This window comes from Zeugodacus cucurbitae, chromosome 6, assembly GCF_028554725.1.
Source record: "Zeugodacus cucurbitae isolate PBARC_wt_2022May chromosome 6, idZeuCucr1.2, whole genome shotgun sequence".
In the NCBI taxonomy this organism is placed as follows: Eukaryota; Metazoa; Arthropoda; class Insecta; order Diptera; family Tephritidae; genus Zeugodacus; species Zeugodacus cucurbitae.
The window spans coordinates 6,197,533-6,213,409 of record NC_071671.1 but is presented as its reverse complement, the minus strand read 5'-3'; the positions used below and the strand labels follow the sequence as shown (position 1 = coordinate 6,213,409).

General features: G+C 35.7%; 1 protein-coding gene across 11 annotated transcripts in view; it reads right to left on the bottom strand.

Annotated features, from left to right (window-relative positions):
• The window catches only part of LOC105210365 (probable phospholipid-transporting ATPase IA), a 111,105-nt gene that overhangs the window by 30,041 nt on the left and 65,187 nt on the right, over window positions 1-15,877 (bottom strand). The window contains exon 2 of one of the 11 annotated variants that reach the window (XM_054234843.1): window positions 8,817-9,447. The exons of 6 other annotated variants lie outside the window; for them this stretch is intronic. In XM_054234843.1, coding sequence (XP_054090818.1) covers window positions 8,817-9,447 — 631 coding nt within the window. Of the gene's footprint in view, window positions 1-850; window positions 1,629-8,816; window positions 9,800-15,877 lie in introns of those variants that run through there. 4 more of the 11 variants (XM_054234846.1, XM_054234847.1, XM_054234845.1 and 1 more) reach the window with 4 other exon arrangements.

The following is a 15,877-nucleotide window of genomic DNA, read 5'->3' as shown; positions in this document are numbered from 1 at the left end:
TCTCTTTCTTGATCTCGCAAAGGCGGGACATTCCACCTCATCCTTCTCCATGCAGCTTCTACAGCTAGCATCCGGTAAGATTGTTGGTGGTGCTTCTTTATTCAATGGTGCTCCTACATGATTCCATGCTTCTAATAGTGGGTCCATCGTTTCTGACCTTGCAAGCTCATCAGCCTTACAATTCCCCGCGATTCCGCAGTGACCAAACTAACCATTACTATGCCGACTTTTTCTTCTTTGAAAACTTAACCTTTTATTGATTTCATTCAGGTCCGTGATATCACTGGAGACTAAATCTATTTTCGAAAGACGACTCAAATTCAAAACATATACATATAATGATATTTGGTTTTAATTATTCGCAAACGTCAAGAATCATTTAAGAACATTGGGACTCAAGTTTTTATGGCAAAGATCTCTTAAGACCCAGTGCACCAATACTTGGATAGTTCAAGAACACAAATAAATGACTTCAGATAAAGAAAATGCAACGATGAATAAAGAAAATAATATTAATCTCCGCAAAACTCATCGAAGTATGCACAATAATACGCTAAACAGAGTATAGTAAAGTAATGTAACGTAGTTCCGGAGGGAAGCACATTAAACTAACAGCAAACCATACTTAACTAATATACAACTCTAGGGGGATCAAAACAAAACAGGACAATCTAAAACCTCAATCCAAACCAAGCAAAAACCAATTGGCAAGGAATATGATACAATAAAAACTTGGTATAACAAATCCCAAGGATTTGGATTTGTGATCTAAAGGGACCATTCAAAATAACAACTTTAAATTCATATTTATGTTACTAAAACGTGTGTTAGAAAAGTGGAATTCGCTTACTGCTTAAACGCATACGCAGCGCACGATACACATTGCGAAAGGACATTGTGTCACGTCGACGACGACGTGCCTCCGCCTGCCGTTCACGTTCGCGTATACGATTCTGACGGCGTGTCGCCTCCTCCTCAGCAACGTTGGCGCTACTTTTTCGCCGACCCGTTGCGTAGCAGGACGATGAAGTCGAAGGACCTGCCGCAGCCCCAGCCCCACCGTAGTTACACTCACCGACCGACGCAAAGGCGATACTCTCCGCAGAGGAACTTTTACGTTTAACGAAACCCAGACTGAATGATTACGCGTTAACTTGTGGGTGATACATATAGTGGGTGTAGCGTTATTTGTATGCGAGGCGAGGTTGTGTGTTCCGTTTGTGTTGGATTTTATTTTCGCGCCGAATAAACTCGTATATACAAAAAGTATTCGTTAGTGTGTGTTGTGTTGTGTAGTAAATACGTATTGTTTTGTTTATTGTTTTGCTTCCCAAACAATCAAAAGTCCTTACGCTCACTCTCTTGATTACTTTTATTACACTACGCTCTTCTTCGATTTTTTCTCTCAAATTATTCGTTTCTTTTCTTCCTCGTTTTCTGCACAATTGTTGCTTCACTGTGTTTTGTTTTTATATGCGCTCTTCCTTTTAATGCTATTCCAATTTGCTTGCTCCTTTCTTTTCTGAGTTTGTACTCTCTTTACCCGCTGCCTCAAATTCGCTCACTTCCTTTTGCGCTCTGTAACATTATTGTCGTAGTAGCGCATGACCTTTGACATTTCATTCTGGACGGATGGTTGATAATACTTTTTTTTGTGTGTTTTTTCTCGTGCACTTTTCAGCTTTTCAAATTTTATGCTCTTTTTAATTATTTATGTAGATTTTTAGTTGGATTTTTCAATGACTTTAGAAATTAATTATTAGATTATAGATATTTGTTATAGATTATAATTACAAGTCATCACTAGATCTTTAATAAAGAATACTTGATACAGAGGTAAACGAGGAGAATACTACCTAGAACTCTCCTATAATATTGTCTATATGAATATACATACGTATATCTAGACGCTTCTCACTTCTTGAAACAAAACAAGCTCATCCTCGTCCCTTGTGTAATTTTATCTGTTTTTTTTTTTTTAATTTTATTTCACAGTACCTAATAAGCATCTAATGTCCCTCTTCTAACTTTATGTTAGCTTCAGAATTGCGTTTTTTTATTTTAAGAATCGAAGAAGAGGACTTTTTCACTGGAACACTGTTTTTGTATCTTTTAAATACACAGAAATCCGTGAAAAATCCAGATGCAAAATTAGTTTGTCTAGTCTAGTCAAGGTTATTGCAGTTCTAATTGGCATGGGAATAAGTTTAACTTTCAGGGAGAGAAAGAGAGAGACTGAGAGAACTTGAAATTAGGTTAGTATTAATTATAAATCAATCAGTTAAGATTACAAGCAGGCTTCCTCCAGTATTGAAAGATAGGAAGTATTTAAGGGGTTACATGGGTTTCGTGTGTTCAAAAAATCGATTTTTTTTTGGCTTATTAATTTCTACAACATCTTAAGAATATTATCCTAAATTTTCAAGTCGATCCGAATAATAGTTTCGGAGACACAGCCTTTGGAAGGTATTATTGTTACTCAAAGACGTTTTTCTCGGAAATGTGTTTTCAAAGTCTGCTCTCAAATGTTCTCGAAAACTACTCAACCGATTTTGATGAAATTTTGCACAGGTGTTCGAGATACAATTTACTCGGGCTTGAACCAAGGATTTTTTTTTCAATTACAACTATATAAAAAAAAAAAAATGTCAAGAAAATTTGACCAAAATTTTTTTTTTTTTTGGAAAAATGTCTGCCAAAATCCTTCTTTGTTTTTACGAGTTTATGGCCTTAATTTAAACATTTATTTTTCTTTCTTCATTTAAATGATCCTGTCATGAGTTATGCTAACAACGCGGACGAACCTCTTTTCTGAGAGATCACCGAAAATGACGTCATAATGAACTCCTCCATTAATTTTTTTTTTAGTTGCAAAAATTTTTCGTTAAATATGTATCTATATGTCAGAAAAAAGTTAGAATTTTTTACATAGAAAAAAATATTGAAAATAGACCATTTTTACCCGACAAAACCCATGTAACCCCCTAATAGTGACTTCGATAATATATAAAGGAAACACATGAGGATCTGTAAATAACCCCAAATCAGGTTTCCAAGAACCTATTTTAGCATTTATCGAGAACTAGGTATAATTTTTGTCGTTGGCGACTACAAACTAAGTTCACAAAGGGACCACGGAACGTATCAATCAGGGTTTTTTGAATTTTTAGAAAAAAAAATGAGCTTAAGAAGAAGGAGCTTTCTTTCATTATATAGGACTATCTAACGGTTTTGAACATTATTGGAGTTCATATGACATGCCAAATTTCAATATTTAGTTACTAAGCTATATAATATATTTGATATTCTCGCGTATAGCAATGTTAGGGCTATCAAAAGTCGGAATTTTGAATAATGATTAGTATATTTTAAGGAAAAATTCCAATTTTCTAGGAAGGATTTAAAAGTTTTTTTTTTTAATTTTTAATTAATAAGAAATACAAATTTTTTGAATGTGTTTTCGTAATTTTTGACTTTTTTAATATTTTTAATAATTTTTAAAAATTTTTCACGTAATTTCTTTCATTTTTCACATCTTTTAACCCACACTTTTCAATAAATTTGACGCACAACAAATGTATTTTTCGCTACTTTCCACACTTTCAAATATTTTACTATTTTTAGCACACTTGGTAAATAAACTACGCCAATGAAAAACTTCAATTAGCCACACATATCCTGTTGTGGAAGGCCGCCGTATATTTTCGTAACACTTGCGCGCCACCGTCATATCCGGCTGTTCACATTTTTCGTACGCTATTTAAGCAGTAGTAAATAGAAATTAAAAATGAAATATTACACTCAAATAAATACAATTTGTTTTTACATATTTTAATATATATAGCTGCCTTATATGTATATAGGTATGTCCAATAGCGTAGTAATTTCACTTGCTCAGCAGGTGGCTACGCCCCGGCGCACAAACAGCAGCCAAATAAATGTACACCAAAAACAAAAATTTCACAACACAGCTGCCATGAATTTGCACTGCATAATTCTCGACACATTTCACATATCTTAAAAGCAAGATGTTTGCTAATATTTACGTCTTACAGCCCAAACAGCGACTTGCCAATTTGGCAGCACAACGCAAGGATAATCACTACTAAGACACATTCGTGGCCTTGCTATTGATTTATCTCCACACAGACAATGCGTTGGTGAGTACGACTGGCTGGCGCTGACACCTAAAAACACTTAAAAAACACTTTTCTACTTTTTTGAAGAGATAATACAAGAGCTGAAGCATTATCCTTGCTAGCTTGACTTGCAATTATTTTACTATATTTTCATAATTTAAACAAATGCTTGCTTTAATATTTCTATAACAAGCTCTTTTGCAAAAAAATTGTTCAGCATAATTTCCAAGTATTTCACATTATCCTGCGGCTGCCTCGACACAGCCACCGCACAGGACACACACTAAAAAGGTACTGCAGCTGAAACGAACGAACAACTGGAGAATACCAAACAGCTTTCGCTTTGGCACTCACTCTCGTTATACACACACAATGTTCGTTTATGGCGGCAAAAAAAGCACAAAAGCACTAACAAATTCCGATTGTGTTTGTTGTTATGCTTATTTGTATGGCGCACCACCCTGTCTTCATACAAATTGCGCCACACACCACATTAGCCGTGTGCTGCCTGTCCGCGTCTATTACGTATTTGATACGGAATTTACGCGTCCTTTCGCAAATAAGCACAAGCGTCAACTGTAGCAGCAACAACATGCAGCAGTGACACGAAGCGCGGCAAAACTACGAGCACTCGCATGTCCTTTGTGTAAAATTATGTATAAATATTTTGGTTTGTGTGTGAGTATACGCTCACACAACTTAAGTGAGCATAATTTAGCGCAAGTCAGTGTGTGTATGTGTGCCTTCGCATCTTCGCGAGACCAGCTTGCAGCCTGCTACGGCCGATGTGCGCCTGTTCCTTTCGCTTCAACTGCGTTTGTGTGTTTTCTCTCCACACAGCCAAGGAAGTCCAAGAAGCCAAAAGGCATCATCATCACTTGCTGAGAGTGTGTTTGTGTGTTCTGTTAGTTGTTTGTGTGCAAACAAACGCAATTACTTTTTTTTCTCAAATGTAAATAAATAGTAATTATGGCTGTTAATATGAAATATTGTATACAAATTTACCTAAGCGTCTTTTATTGATGGGCGCGCAGCGAAAGTTGCAGGCAAAATGTGGAGGGTAATATGAAATGCGATTGTGTGGAAATTAGATTTTTGTATTTTATAATTTTGCTGGAGGAGTATTCCATACCTTCTCAAATCACCACCTTTCTCATTTAATTCTTTCTCATTTAGACTCTTCTTCTTCCTTGAAATATTTTACTGCGTCTCTAGATATGCAAATTTACTATTCAGGTCCTTGTTTATTTTAATATTCTCACCTCGATAGGCTGCTTCTTATTTTTTTGTAGATTTCGAGTATATACCGTTATGTGAAAAAATATATACCCACTTTTATAGGAGAATCGCATGTCTCCAAAATACGTTGCATATTTTTTCTATGTTTAGTTTTCTGTTCACCTATTTTTCTAACTGTTTAATAAATCACATGCTGATTCCCATTGATATACGATACCTTTAAATATCATTAAACTTAGGATTAAATATTTTCATTTTTGTTCAGTAACAACTTGTTTGAATTTTGGTCAATTCAACAAATAGAAAGGTTGAGAGCTCATTCTACAAAGGGGTAATCCACATTTTTATGAAACTATTTATTAATGGGATGCGATATGTCGCAGAACCTCGCTTTGATGCGGATTGTGGCTAGACGTTCATCCACCGGAGTGAATGCCAGGACTCGACGACGGAGTCTCTCTCCCACTATGAAACCCACACCGAATTTGCGCTTCTTTATATGGCCGCTGTAGTAGATGTCACAAGGACCCACGTTCTTCCATCCTTGTCCCGTCCATCGCATTTCTTGGATTGCTGTGATGTCTGCTTTTACTCTTACGAGGACATCAGCCAGCTGGGCATTCCAGGTGCATGCCCTTAATACGTTTGCTGTGGTCGTCATCAAAATTGAGGACCTTCTCCTAGGCTGTTGCTTCCTATTCATTGGTTATTCGTTTTTATGTGGTGGTTCCCAAACCCTACGCACAATCGCATAAGCGGGATTCGCTTTCTCCCTTTAGCTCGCCTCCACACGGATGTCTGTTGGCTACCCAGAGGATACTTGGTCTAAGACTGGATGGCGTGAGCTGCTTAAGCAACATGCAAAAGAATCGTTCCTGGCCACTACCAAGTGAATGGCAGTCAGTAACTTTCCTCATTTACGTGAACTTCAACATATGACTCCATCCTCTATTACGGCAGATAATTCTATATTCACTTCTGAGCATTTCCACAAAATCTGCGATATGTTGAAGGTGTGTTCAAAAAATAATGGGAATTTTCATTTTTTTTTTTTGTTAATTTGACTACAATAATGCTCTCGCCTTCAAAATAGTCCCCATTTGATATTATGCGGTTTTGGCAGCGATTCTTCCAATCGTTCAAATCAAATCAAGCTCGGTTTTTGAGATAGAGCCCTTGGTTCTTTCAACGATTTCTCTTATGCTTGTAAAACGACGGCCCTTAAAGGTTCCCTTTATTTTTGGAAATATGAAAAACTCACACGAAGTCAGGTCATGCGAATATGTACGCTGTTGCATCATAACAGTATTGTTTTTGGCCAAGAAATCACGAACAAGCAACAAAGTGTGAACTTTTAACAACCTAAAATCTCCAAGCCCATAAAAACACGTCTGACCTTAACGGCTGAAAATTTTATAGTAATTCAGAGTATATATATCAACAACATAACTCACATAACCCTCTAAACCCGTAAAATTTTAAAATTCCCGTTATTTTTTGAACACACCACGTATATCCTCGTAGTTAGAAATCGGGCCCAGAAAAACGTTACGAAATCAGTTTTTATATCAGATCTACAGCTTCAACAAAAATGTCCAAGATCGATATAAAACGATTTAATCGATTTAATCGACCCTAGAGACATCTATTGGAAAACGGCGGAAGCAAACTTGTAGACCTAATATATCAACATAACTCTCTAAAACCATGAAATTTTAAAATTCCCGTTATTTTTTGAACACACCACGTATATCCTCGTAGTAGGATCGGGTTTAGAAAAATGTTACGAAATCCGTCAAATCATCAAATCAGTACATTCATTAATCCTCCTCTCGAGAAAAATTATGATAAACAGTTTCTATTATCTAGAATCTCAGATATGCATTTTTATACTTCCAATATAATTTATATATGTAAGTCTTTAAATGCCTTGAAAAATCTCAGGAAGTAAATGAAAAATTTCCACTACACTAAAATTCCAAGACACACCTATCCCAACAATTAAACGAGCTTTATCTGCATATGATCCGGCTATAATTAAAGACTAAACAACAAATACATAGATCTTGAAAACTATGCGATTATGAAGAGAGCTTAACTAAGATACCTATATATAATTATCCATAATTTGAGACGAGCTTTCTCAGTAAAACAATTAAATAATTAATTATACTACTTAATAGCAAAAGTCATAGAATAAATAGAATAATAAATGCACATGCATAAAGCATGTGATTCATTAGCCTCAAGTTCAATAACAACACGCAAGCAAAAAAGAAAACAAAAACAAGCAAAGAAAACAAAAAAAAAAAAGTAAATTAGAAAAATTTAATCAATATACTAAAAGCATTGAAAGAAATCATGCTTCAATGAAAGCAAAAACCGAGCTGGCAATTAGGAGAATTAAATATCATACAAGCTACGAAAAAGAAGTGGCCAGCAGTGGTGGCACATGGACGCGAAAAACTAGAGCAAAACAAAATAAACAATTAACAAATTTGTGAGAGAGAAATGTCAGCACTAATTCATGTATGAGAGAGGGAGAGAGACGTAAAAATTTAAACAAAAGAGAGCGTAATAAAACAAAAACGGAAAATTATGAGTAGAGAGAGCTATGAATTAGCTCATTTAAGGTAGAGAGAATTTAATTTTTGAGCTCTAAGAAAATTATATTTCATTTGAAGAGCAGAGAGTCAATTTGAAATGAGTGTATATTTTGTATAAGAGTAGTTATTTTGCTGAGCGTGTCTTCGAAAGATTTACTCTCTTTAAAATTTGTTTACTTTTGAGTTTAATATACGCTTTGTGTTGTCAACAGAGAGTTGCAAAATAGCTAGGAGAATTATGATTTGAAGCTTAATATTTTTTAGACTCTGATATCTGCTTGGAGAACTTCAAAATTACATTAAATTTATTAATGTCACCTGTCTCATGAATCTTGTTCTCTTTTAAATAGCTAAATTGACGAAGTGGTCGAACCTTGATCCGCAAGGTTAAAAAGAGACTAGAAAAGTTCGAAAAAAAGATTTAAAAGGTTAAAAATATACGAGTCCAGAGTTTCAGTATTTTTTCGAAGAGATTGGAACTTAGTTAAAAGCTAATGAGCCCTAAACAAGTCTACAAGTGAGGTCTGGTGCTCAGCCCTTTAATTCTTTAAGAAGATTCGAAATGGATCATTGGATTGGAGCTCAGCTCTTTAATTCCTTAAGATGATTCGAAAGGAATCATTCGATTGGAGCTTACTCTTAGTTAATGCGTCGTCTCCAAAAAAAGTGAAGTCCGGAGCTCAGCTCTTTGAATCTTCAAGATAATTCGAAAGGAAGATGTAGAACCCCCGAAAACAACCGATAAATCTGTTAAAGTATACTTAGAACCGCATTAGTTCCACTTAACCAATATTGATCTTACACTACATTAAACTCTATAGCTAAGACTTACAGTGGAATGTCGCATTCCGTTCAGTTTGACAATTATTGCCGCGTTTGCAGGCAGAACATAGAAAAGCCGGTCGCTTTTTCGTTGGCGCATAATCCGGCATATCCTCCTCCACCGGCGGCCCGACTGGCACTTCCATTTTTGTCTCCGATAAGGTTTCCTGCACGCGCAACACCTCGTCCAGGCGTCGACACGCTTTGCGGCAACGCTGACAAATCACCTGCGATTCGGGTGTATCGGCGACACGTCGTCTCTTATTCACAGCACGCTTCAGTTTACACCATTGTGTTAGACACCAGGTGTTGGACTTTTGCAGGCATGTTTTGGGTAATTGCGTTGCGGTCGTCGCCATAGAATTGGCCCGATACAGGACACGACTGCCGAGTCTGTAAATGCGATTCGGATTGATCTCGTTCTCGCGCTCGTGCCGTTTACCAGGCTGCGGCAGCTGCTGTGCGTTGCGGCTTGTTGTTGCACGATCATCGTCCGTAACGGTGTTGGGCTGCGGCACATTAATGCTGCTGGGGTTCCGGCTGCTGTTGCTTTCGCTGCTGCTTATGTTGCCCGATGTGCCATTCGAGGCACTGTTATGCTGTGTGGAGCGTTTGTGGGGCGTGGGGTCATCTCCCATTGTCTTTATAACACCAAAATAACACTTTTATTTATTTTTTTAAGAGATGAATTGCACTTTTGTGTAAAATAAATAATTATTATTCGAGCTTTCAGTATGTTCTTTGATATTCATGCATTTTTTAAAAACAATACTGTGAAATATTATAATTAATTTGAATGTATTCTTCTATTTTTGTAATTCTTTTTTGAACTCTTATAATATTATTTTTTTAAGTTGTCAACTTCTTTATTTTGTTTTATGTATACATTTGTAAAACTTTTGCGGAATTGTTTTCAAATTTGTTTTCGAAGTTCAAAAATGTTTACTGGTGCTGCCACATTATTGAAATTATTTTTACATAACTTATTGTCCACTAGAAAATTAAATTTTTAAGTCGAACATATTTAGTTTCCCAGAAAAATTGAATAAAAGTTCTCATAAGAAATAAAGCCCCTGAAATTCGAGGCCGGCTAAGGTTTCATGGTCTCTTGGGTAACTGCTCGGTACTATGAAGTTCATTGAAACTGAATATTAAAAATTAAATTAAATTAGGTTCATTCGTGCTGCTCGAGGGATGACGCTATAGAATCAGCATATCATCTTGACCTCTTTGAGGCATATTTTTAACTCTCAAAAGATTATGTCTTTACAGGACTTATATATAAAAAACATAACACATAAAAAAATAACTATTTACGAAGTTCCTGGCAATGAAGACTCGAGCAAAAGTAGGCCTTCTCTGTGTCAACCTAACATAACCAACAACTATGTATAAATGTACATCAAAAACCAACGCGAGAAAGCTTAAATCTTATTGAAATTTAATTAAAAGATAATATTTGCTTAAGTACATTATTTTAATTACATATAAATATGTAGGCATGCAAGATAATGTGTTTATTTTCATTGAAATTTGAACTGTTTGTTGCCTATTATACGAATTTTTATACCAGCAACTTGTTGCACAGAGTAGAATTATTTTGTTCCCCTAATTTTTGATACTTAATCAAAATACATAAATTATATATTTGAATCCAAATGATCTGGTAATACAATGCATGCCTTCAGTTAGATTGGAATCTTGACTGAACTAGGCCCACGAGTTTCGTGATACAGTAGAGGTCCGCTAATCCGAACACGGCCTAATCCGGATTCCACAGCAATCCGGATAGGGTTAAAAAATTCAAAATTTCTATTATGTCCCTTGTAATCCGAACCGACATTCTCTATCCGTATTCTCTAATCCGGATCACATGTTTATTATTCACTACATTCGCTTTTATGCTTTATTTGACATTCGCTCACACACTTTATTTCGCCACTTATGCGTGTGCTTTGTTTCATACTTGTAGAACGGGGAATACCCGAATAAGTGCTCAGTTTTGCATCAAAATGACATCAAAAAGTTCACACAAAATGCTATGATGGATTAAACCGCATTATTCTGGAAATTACTTCCTGATCAAACATGGGTGTCTACTGTAGAAAGAAGTGCTCCAGGGAGAAAAACCTCTAAAGAGAGGTGCACATTTCTTGCTTGTGCAAACGCTGATGGCACACATAAACTTAAAATGGTGGTCATTGGAAAAGCGAAAAATCCCAGAGCTTTTAAGAACTGTAGCGATATTTCAGTTGAATATTACTCGACAAAAAATGCCTGGATGGCTTCAACTATTTTCGTAAAATGGTTACACGAGTCGTTTGTCCAACAAGTAAAAATTTTCAAGCGGAAAACAACCTAGATGGAAAAGCTATTTTACTAGTTGATAACAGAGAATAAATAATAATAATCATCAACTGCCACAATCTGAAATTAGTGAATGGTTTATTGGAGATTACGAGCATTTACCACTCTATAGTGACGACGATTCCTCCGTTGAAGAAGTCGAAAACAATGAACCAAAAGCTAAACATGAACATGCTACTAAAAACTTCAGCACCTGTATACAATGATCAGAGTAAAATAACATTGAATCGGACAGTTTGTGTATTCTTAGAACGCTACGGCAGCGAGCAATGGAGGCTAAACAAAAACGCGTTCGCCAAACAAAATTAACCGATTTTTTCAATTAAATTTAGAATTTATATTACCCAATCGATGACGATGGAACTGATGTTCCATTACCCGACCATGAAGAAATTCGAATAGCAATTACCCGCCTGAAGGACAACAAAGCGGCGGGGGCCGATAGATTACCGGCCGAGCTATTCAAATACGGCGGCGAAGAACTGATAAGGTGCATGCAACAGCTTCTTTGCAAAATATGGTCGGAAGAAAGCATGCCTGACGATTGGAATCTCGAAATCCATCGCAAATCACTCTTGCCAACAGGTGCTACTTTGGGCTGAGTAGGCAATTGAAAAGTAAAGTCCTCTCTCGACAAACCAAAATCAAACTCAACAAATCGCTTATTATTCCCGTTCTGCTTTATGGTGTAAGCTTAGACGATGTCAACATCAGATGAGACGACACTAGGAGTTTTGGAGAGGAAAATTTTACGCAAGATTTATGGTCCTCAGAACATTGGCAACAGCGAATACCGCAGACGATGGAACGATGAGCTGTACGAGTTTTACAACGACATTGACATAGTTCAGCGAATAAAAAGACAGATGTTACGTTGTCATGTTGTCCGAACACTCCAGCTCTGAAAGTGTTCGATGCAGTACCCGCCGGAGGAAGCCGAGGAAGGGGAAGGCCTCAACTCCGTTGGAGGGACCAGGTGGAGAGCGACCTGGTTATACTTGGAATCTCCAACTGGCACCGAACAGCGAAGGAAAGAGAGGAGGGGCGCGCTCTCATCGATTCGGCTATAACCGGCTAAACGGTTCAACGCCAATTACATACATACATAGTTCTGATATGTCTTTGGTAATCCGGATTCCCTTATATTCCTATTATTATTCTCCTATTTATTTCAAAGAGTGAAATCGGACGATTTTATATTCTTTATCTCGCATATTTGGCAAATCCCATCCGAAAAGTAATTGTAATGTTCTCGATACCGTATATATTAATTATCGTCGCTTTGGTTGACTTCTACCCACCGACTGTCAGTTTTCAAAGTAACTATTTCGGTTACTAAACAATAATCATAATTAAATTCATACGACGCAGATTAATTAGCAACCGAATGAATGTCGCAGTGCCTGAAATTAGCCCTGCCTTACTCATTTTGTTATGTTTTCATGAGCAAAGCGTGTGTTTCATTTAATTAAGCGTATTAGCTTGCTGACGACAAAAAGTGTGAGAAATTCTTAAAGAAATGGGAAGTCAGCAAACGTAAATCGTATTTTAATATTTAAGTTGAAATTTGTTAATTTCACATGTAAATATAACAATAAAAAATATATGAAATATAAAATGCAAATTCGTATTCAATTTCTTGGAAATCTGTACTCTGGTATAAGAAATTCATATTCATTTTGCTCATTATTTATTAAACAGAAATGAAACTTGTAAAAAGTATCAATGAACTTGACACCAAACAATCAACAAAATTAAAAAAAAAAAAAATAATAATAATTTTTGTTTGTGTTTTGTTATCATTTCAATTGCTTGAGGTACTTATGTATGTTTAAAAATTCCCTTCATAAAATGTTGTCGTAACGTTATCACAATTTATTATACATATTTATACATATTCATATGTACATACACGCCTAATTTTTAAGTTACTTTATTATAAATTCTTGTGATTCTTACAGTAGCATAGTTTTTTCAAGGCAGCATTTGGCATTGCTGATAAGCCGCGAGACGAAATACGTTAGATATTGTTGTTGTTTTATACAAAAAAAAAGTTTTATTTTTAGTAAAAATAAAATGCTTCCGAAAAAATACAGACGTTAAGGAAGTACATACTATTTTTTCCTGGAGTATATTTATATTTTTATTTAAAAGACAGCGGCTATGCTGGCTAGGTCATGTTGTTCGAATGGACGAAAATGCTTCAGCTCTGAAAGTGTTCGATGCAGTACCCGCCGGAGGAAGCCGAGGAAGGGGAAGGTCTCCACTCCGTTGGAGGGACCAGGTGGAGAGCGACCTGGTTACACTTGGGATCTCCAACTGGCGCCGAACTGCGAAGGCGAGAGAGAGAAGTGGCGCACTATCGTCGATTTGGCTATATCCGGCTAAACGGTTGCAACGCAAATCACATACATACATATTGTTATTTTAAGATATTTTTGGAGAAGTGTTGTCTTAGACCGGATGAATAAAAATAAATATACAACAAGTAAGGAAAAGCTAAGTTCGGGTGCAACCGAACATTCTATACTCTCGCAATTTATTGAAGAAATTTTATTAAGATAACACACAATTTGATTCATATATTCGGCATAATGTCCAATAGAAAAACGAAAATCATCATATATAGTATATAGGCTGAGGTAATTTCTGAACCGATTTCACTCATTTTCATCACCAACATACATTATATCTGAGAGTATATGCACACTTAATTTGGCTAAGATATTTCACATATTAACCGATTTATAAGCTATTTATTAAGCCCATCATATTTTTGAAAATCTTATAATTAGCTATATGAGGGCTAGGGGAATTTATGACCCGGTTTAAACCATTTCTGGTACAGAGACATACTATTAGAAGAAAACGATTTTCTCTAAATTAAATTGAGATATCCGAGAGATTTACCGATATTCTCGGTGCAAAATTACCATTAGGCACTGAGTTCTTCATATTCTATATCCGGGGCATTGAAAAGTTATAGTCCGATTTCGACAATTTTTTCACAAGTGATGCCACGGATCATATACAGTATTTGTGTTTTTATTTCGCTATCTTCATTGGTTCCTTATGTATATCTTATAAAGTGAAGGAATAAGATGGAGTTCAAAATTGAGCTACATAGGAAGTTGTGGTGGTTGTGAACCGATTTCATCCATTTTCCACACGTGTTATAAGAGTGTCAAGAAGATATTATGTACCAAATTTCGGTCGTTTAAAATCGGTCGTTTAGTTTCTGAAATATGGATTTTGACACATAAGTTGGCGAGGGAACCCCCATTGATCTAAAATCTGGTTGCAGCTTCTTTCTGCCATTTTTTCTGTAAAATTTAGAGTTTCTAACGTTTTTCGTTAGTGAGTTAACACACTTTTAGAAATTTTCAACATAACCTTTGTATGAGAGGTGGGCGTGGTTATTATCCGATTTCAACTATTTTAATGATATGTGATGGGGTACGTAAGGGAAACCACTGCAGAAAGTTTGGTTCATATAGCTTTATTGGTTTGTGAGATATGTACAAAAAACCTTTTTGGGGCTGGGCCATGCCAACTTCCAAATAAAAAAATACATCCAAATATGACTATATTTAGTAACTTTGTTGCGAGAGTATAAAAATTACTTTATTGAAACAAATTTTTTCAGTTTAGAAGTGTTTTTGAAGCGACATTAAAGAATTAGTTTCTTTGATGTCAAAATTAAGGATACTTGAACATACTTGAATAAGCTTGAGTACGATTGATGACTAGTTTTATGTAAATAATTGACCACGCTTGAACTTGCTCGACTATGCTTCAGTATGATTGATGTCTAATTTTGTGTAAATAATTTCATATTTGACTATAATTGCGTCATATTTCTAACTAATAATATTATTACAAAAAAATAATAATTATAAAATATAATAAATTCGGAAAATATTTTCTCTATGAGTAGTATTTTCTTAAATTATGTTTAAAATATTTATTAAATAATCTATACAGCATATCTTGAAGTTTACTTCCAGTTCTACATATAAAAATAAAAAACATTTCGGAATACACAAATGACCTTAAGTGCGTCTGGCGAAAACTGTCGCCAGCGACAAACAAATCATTTAAGGACATTAAGGAGAGTAAGCAATAAGCAAGGGTAGACAAGGCAGTAGCCATTAAGCAACAAACATGGGAAGGGAATAATGGAAATAATGGACACGCGTTGAACTTTTGGCAAAAACAAAAAAAAAATCAAAGGAGAATAAGCAAATGAGCGCAAAGCCGTTGGTGGCGGAAGGAAGTATTAATTAGAAGAATAAATAAAATATTGAACCAAGCGGGCAACATGAATGAGCAACAGAAGCAAACAAGTATATAAAATTCATTTATTTATGTGTAATTAGTTAAGGCTATATGCCTATAAGAGCACTAATTTGCCAAAGAAATACCAATGAGAAGCTAAAGAAAGGCACGTGCTGCTTAAGTAAAAGTAAACAAGCAAAACCCACACTCACGGGCAAGAGAATAACATATATTGTAGTTATAGAACGGTACATACGATTGTGCGGAAAACACTGTACGAATTGACCGCACGAAAGCCAATGATATATGAAATATAAATAAAAAATGGAAAAAACGTAGAAAATTAGCCAGAGGAAAAAATCAATAACACACATGAATTACGGCAACAACAACATTGACAATAGCCGGCGGTCAGCAAGTAAACGC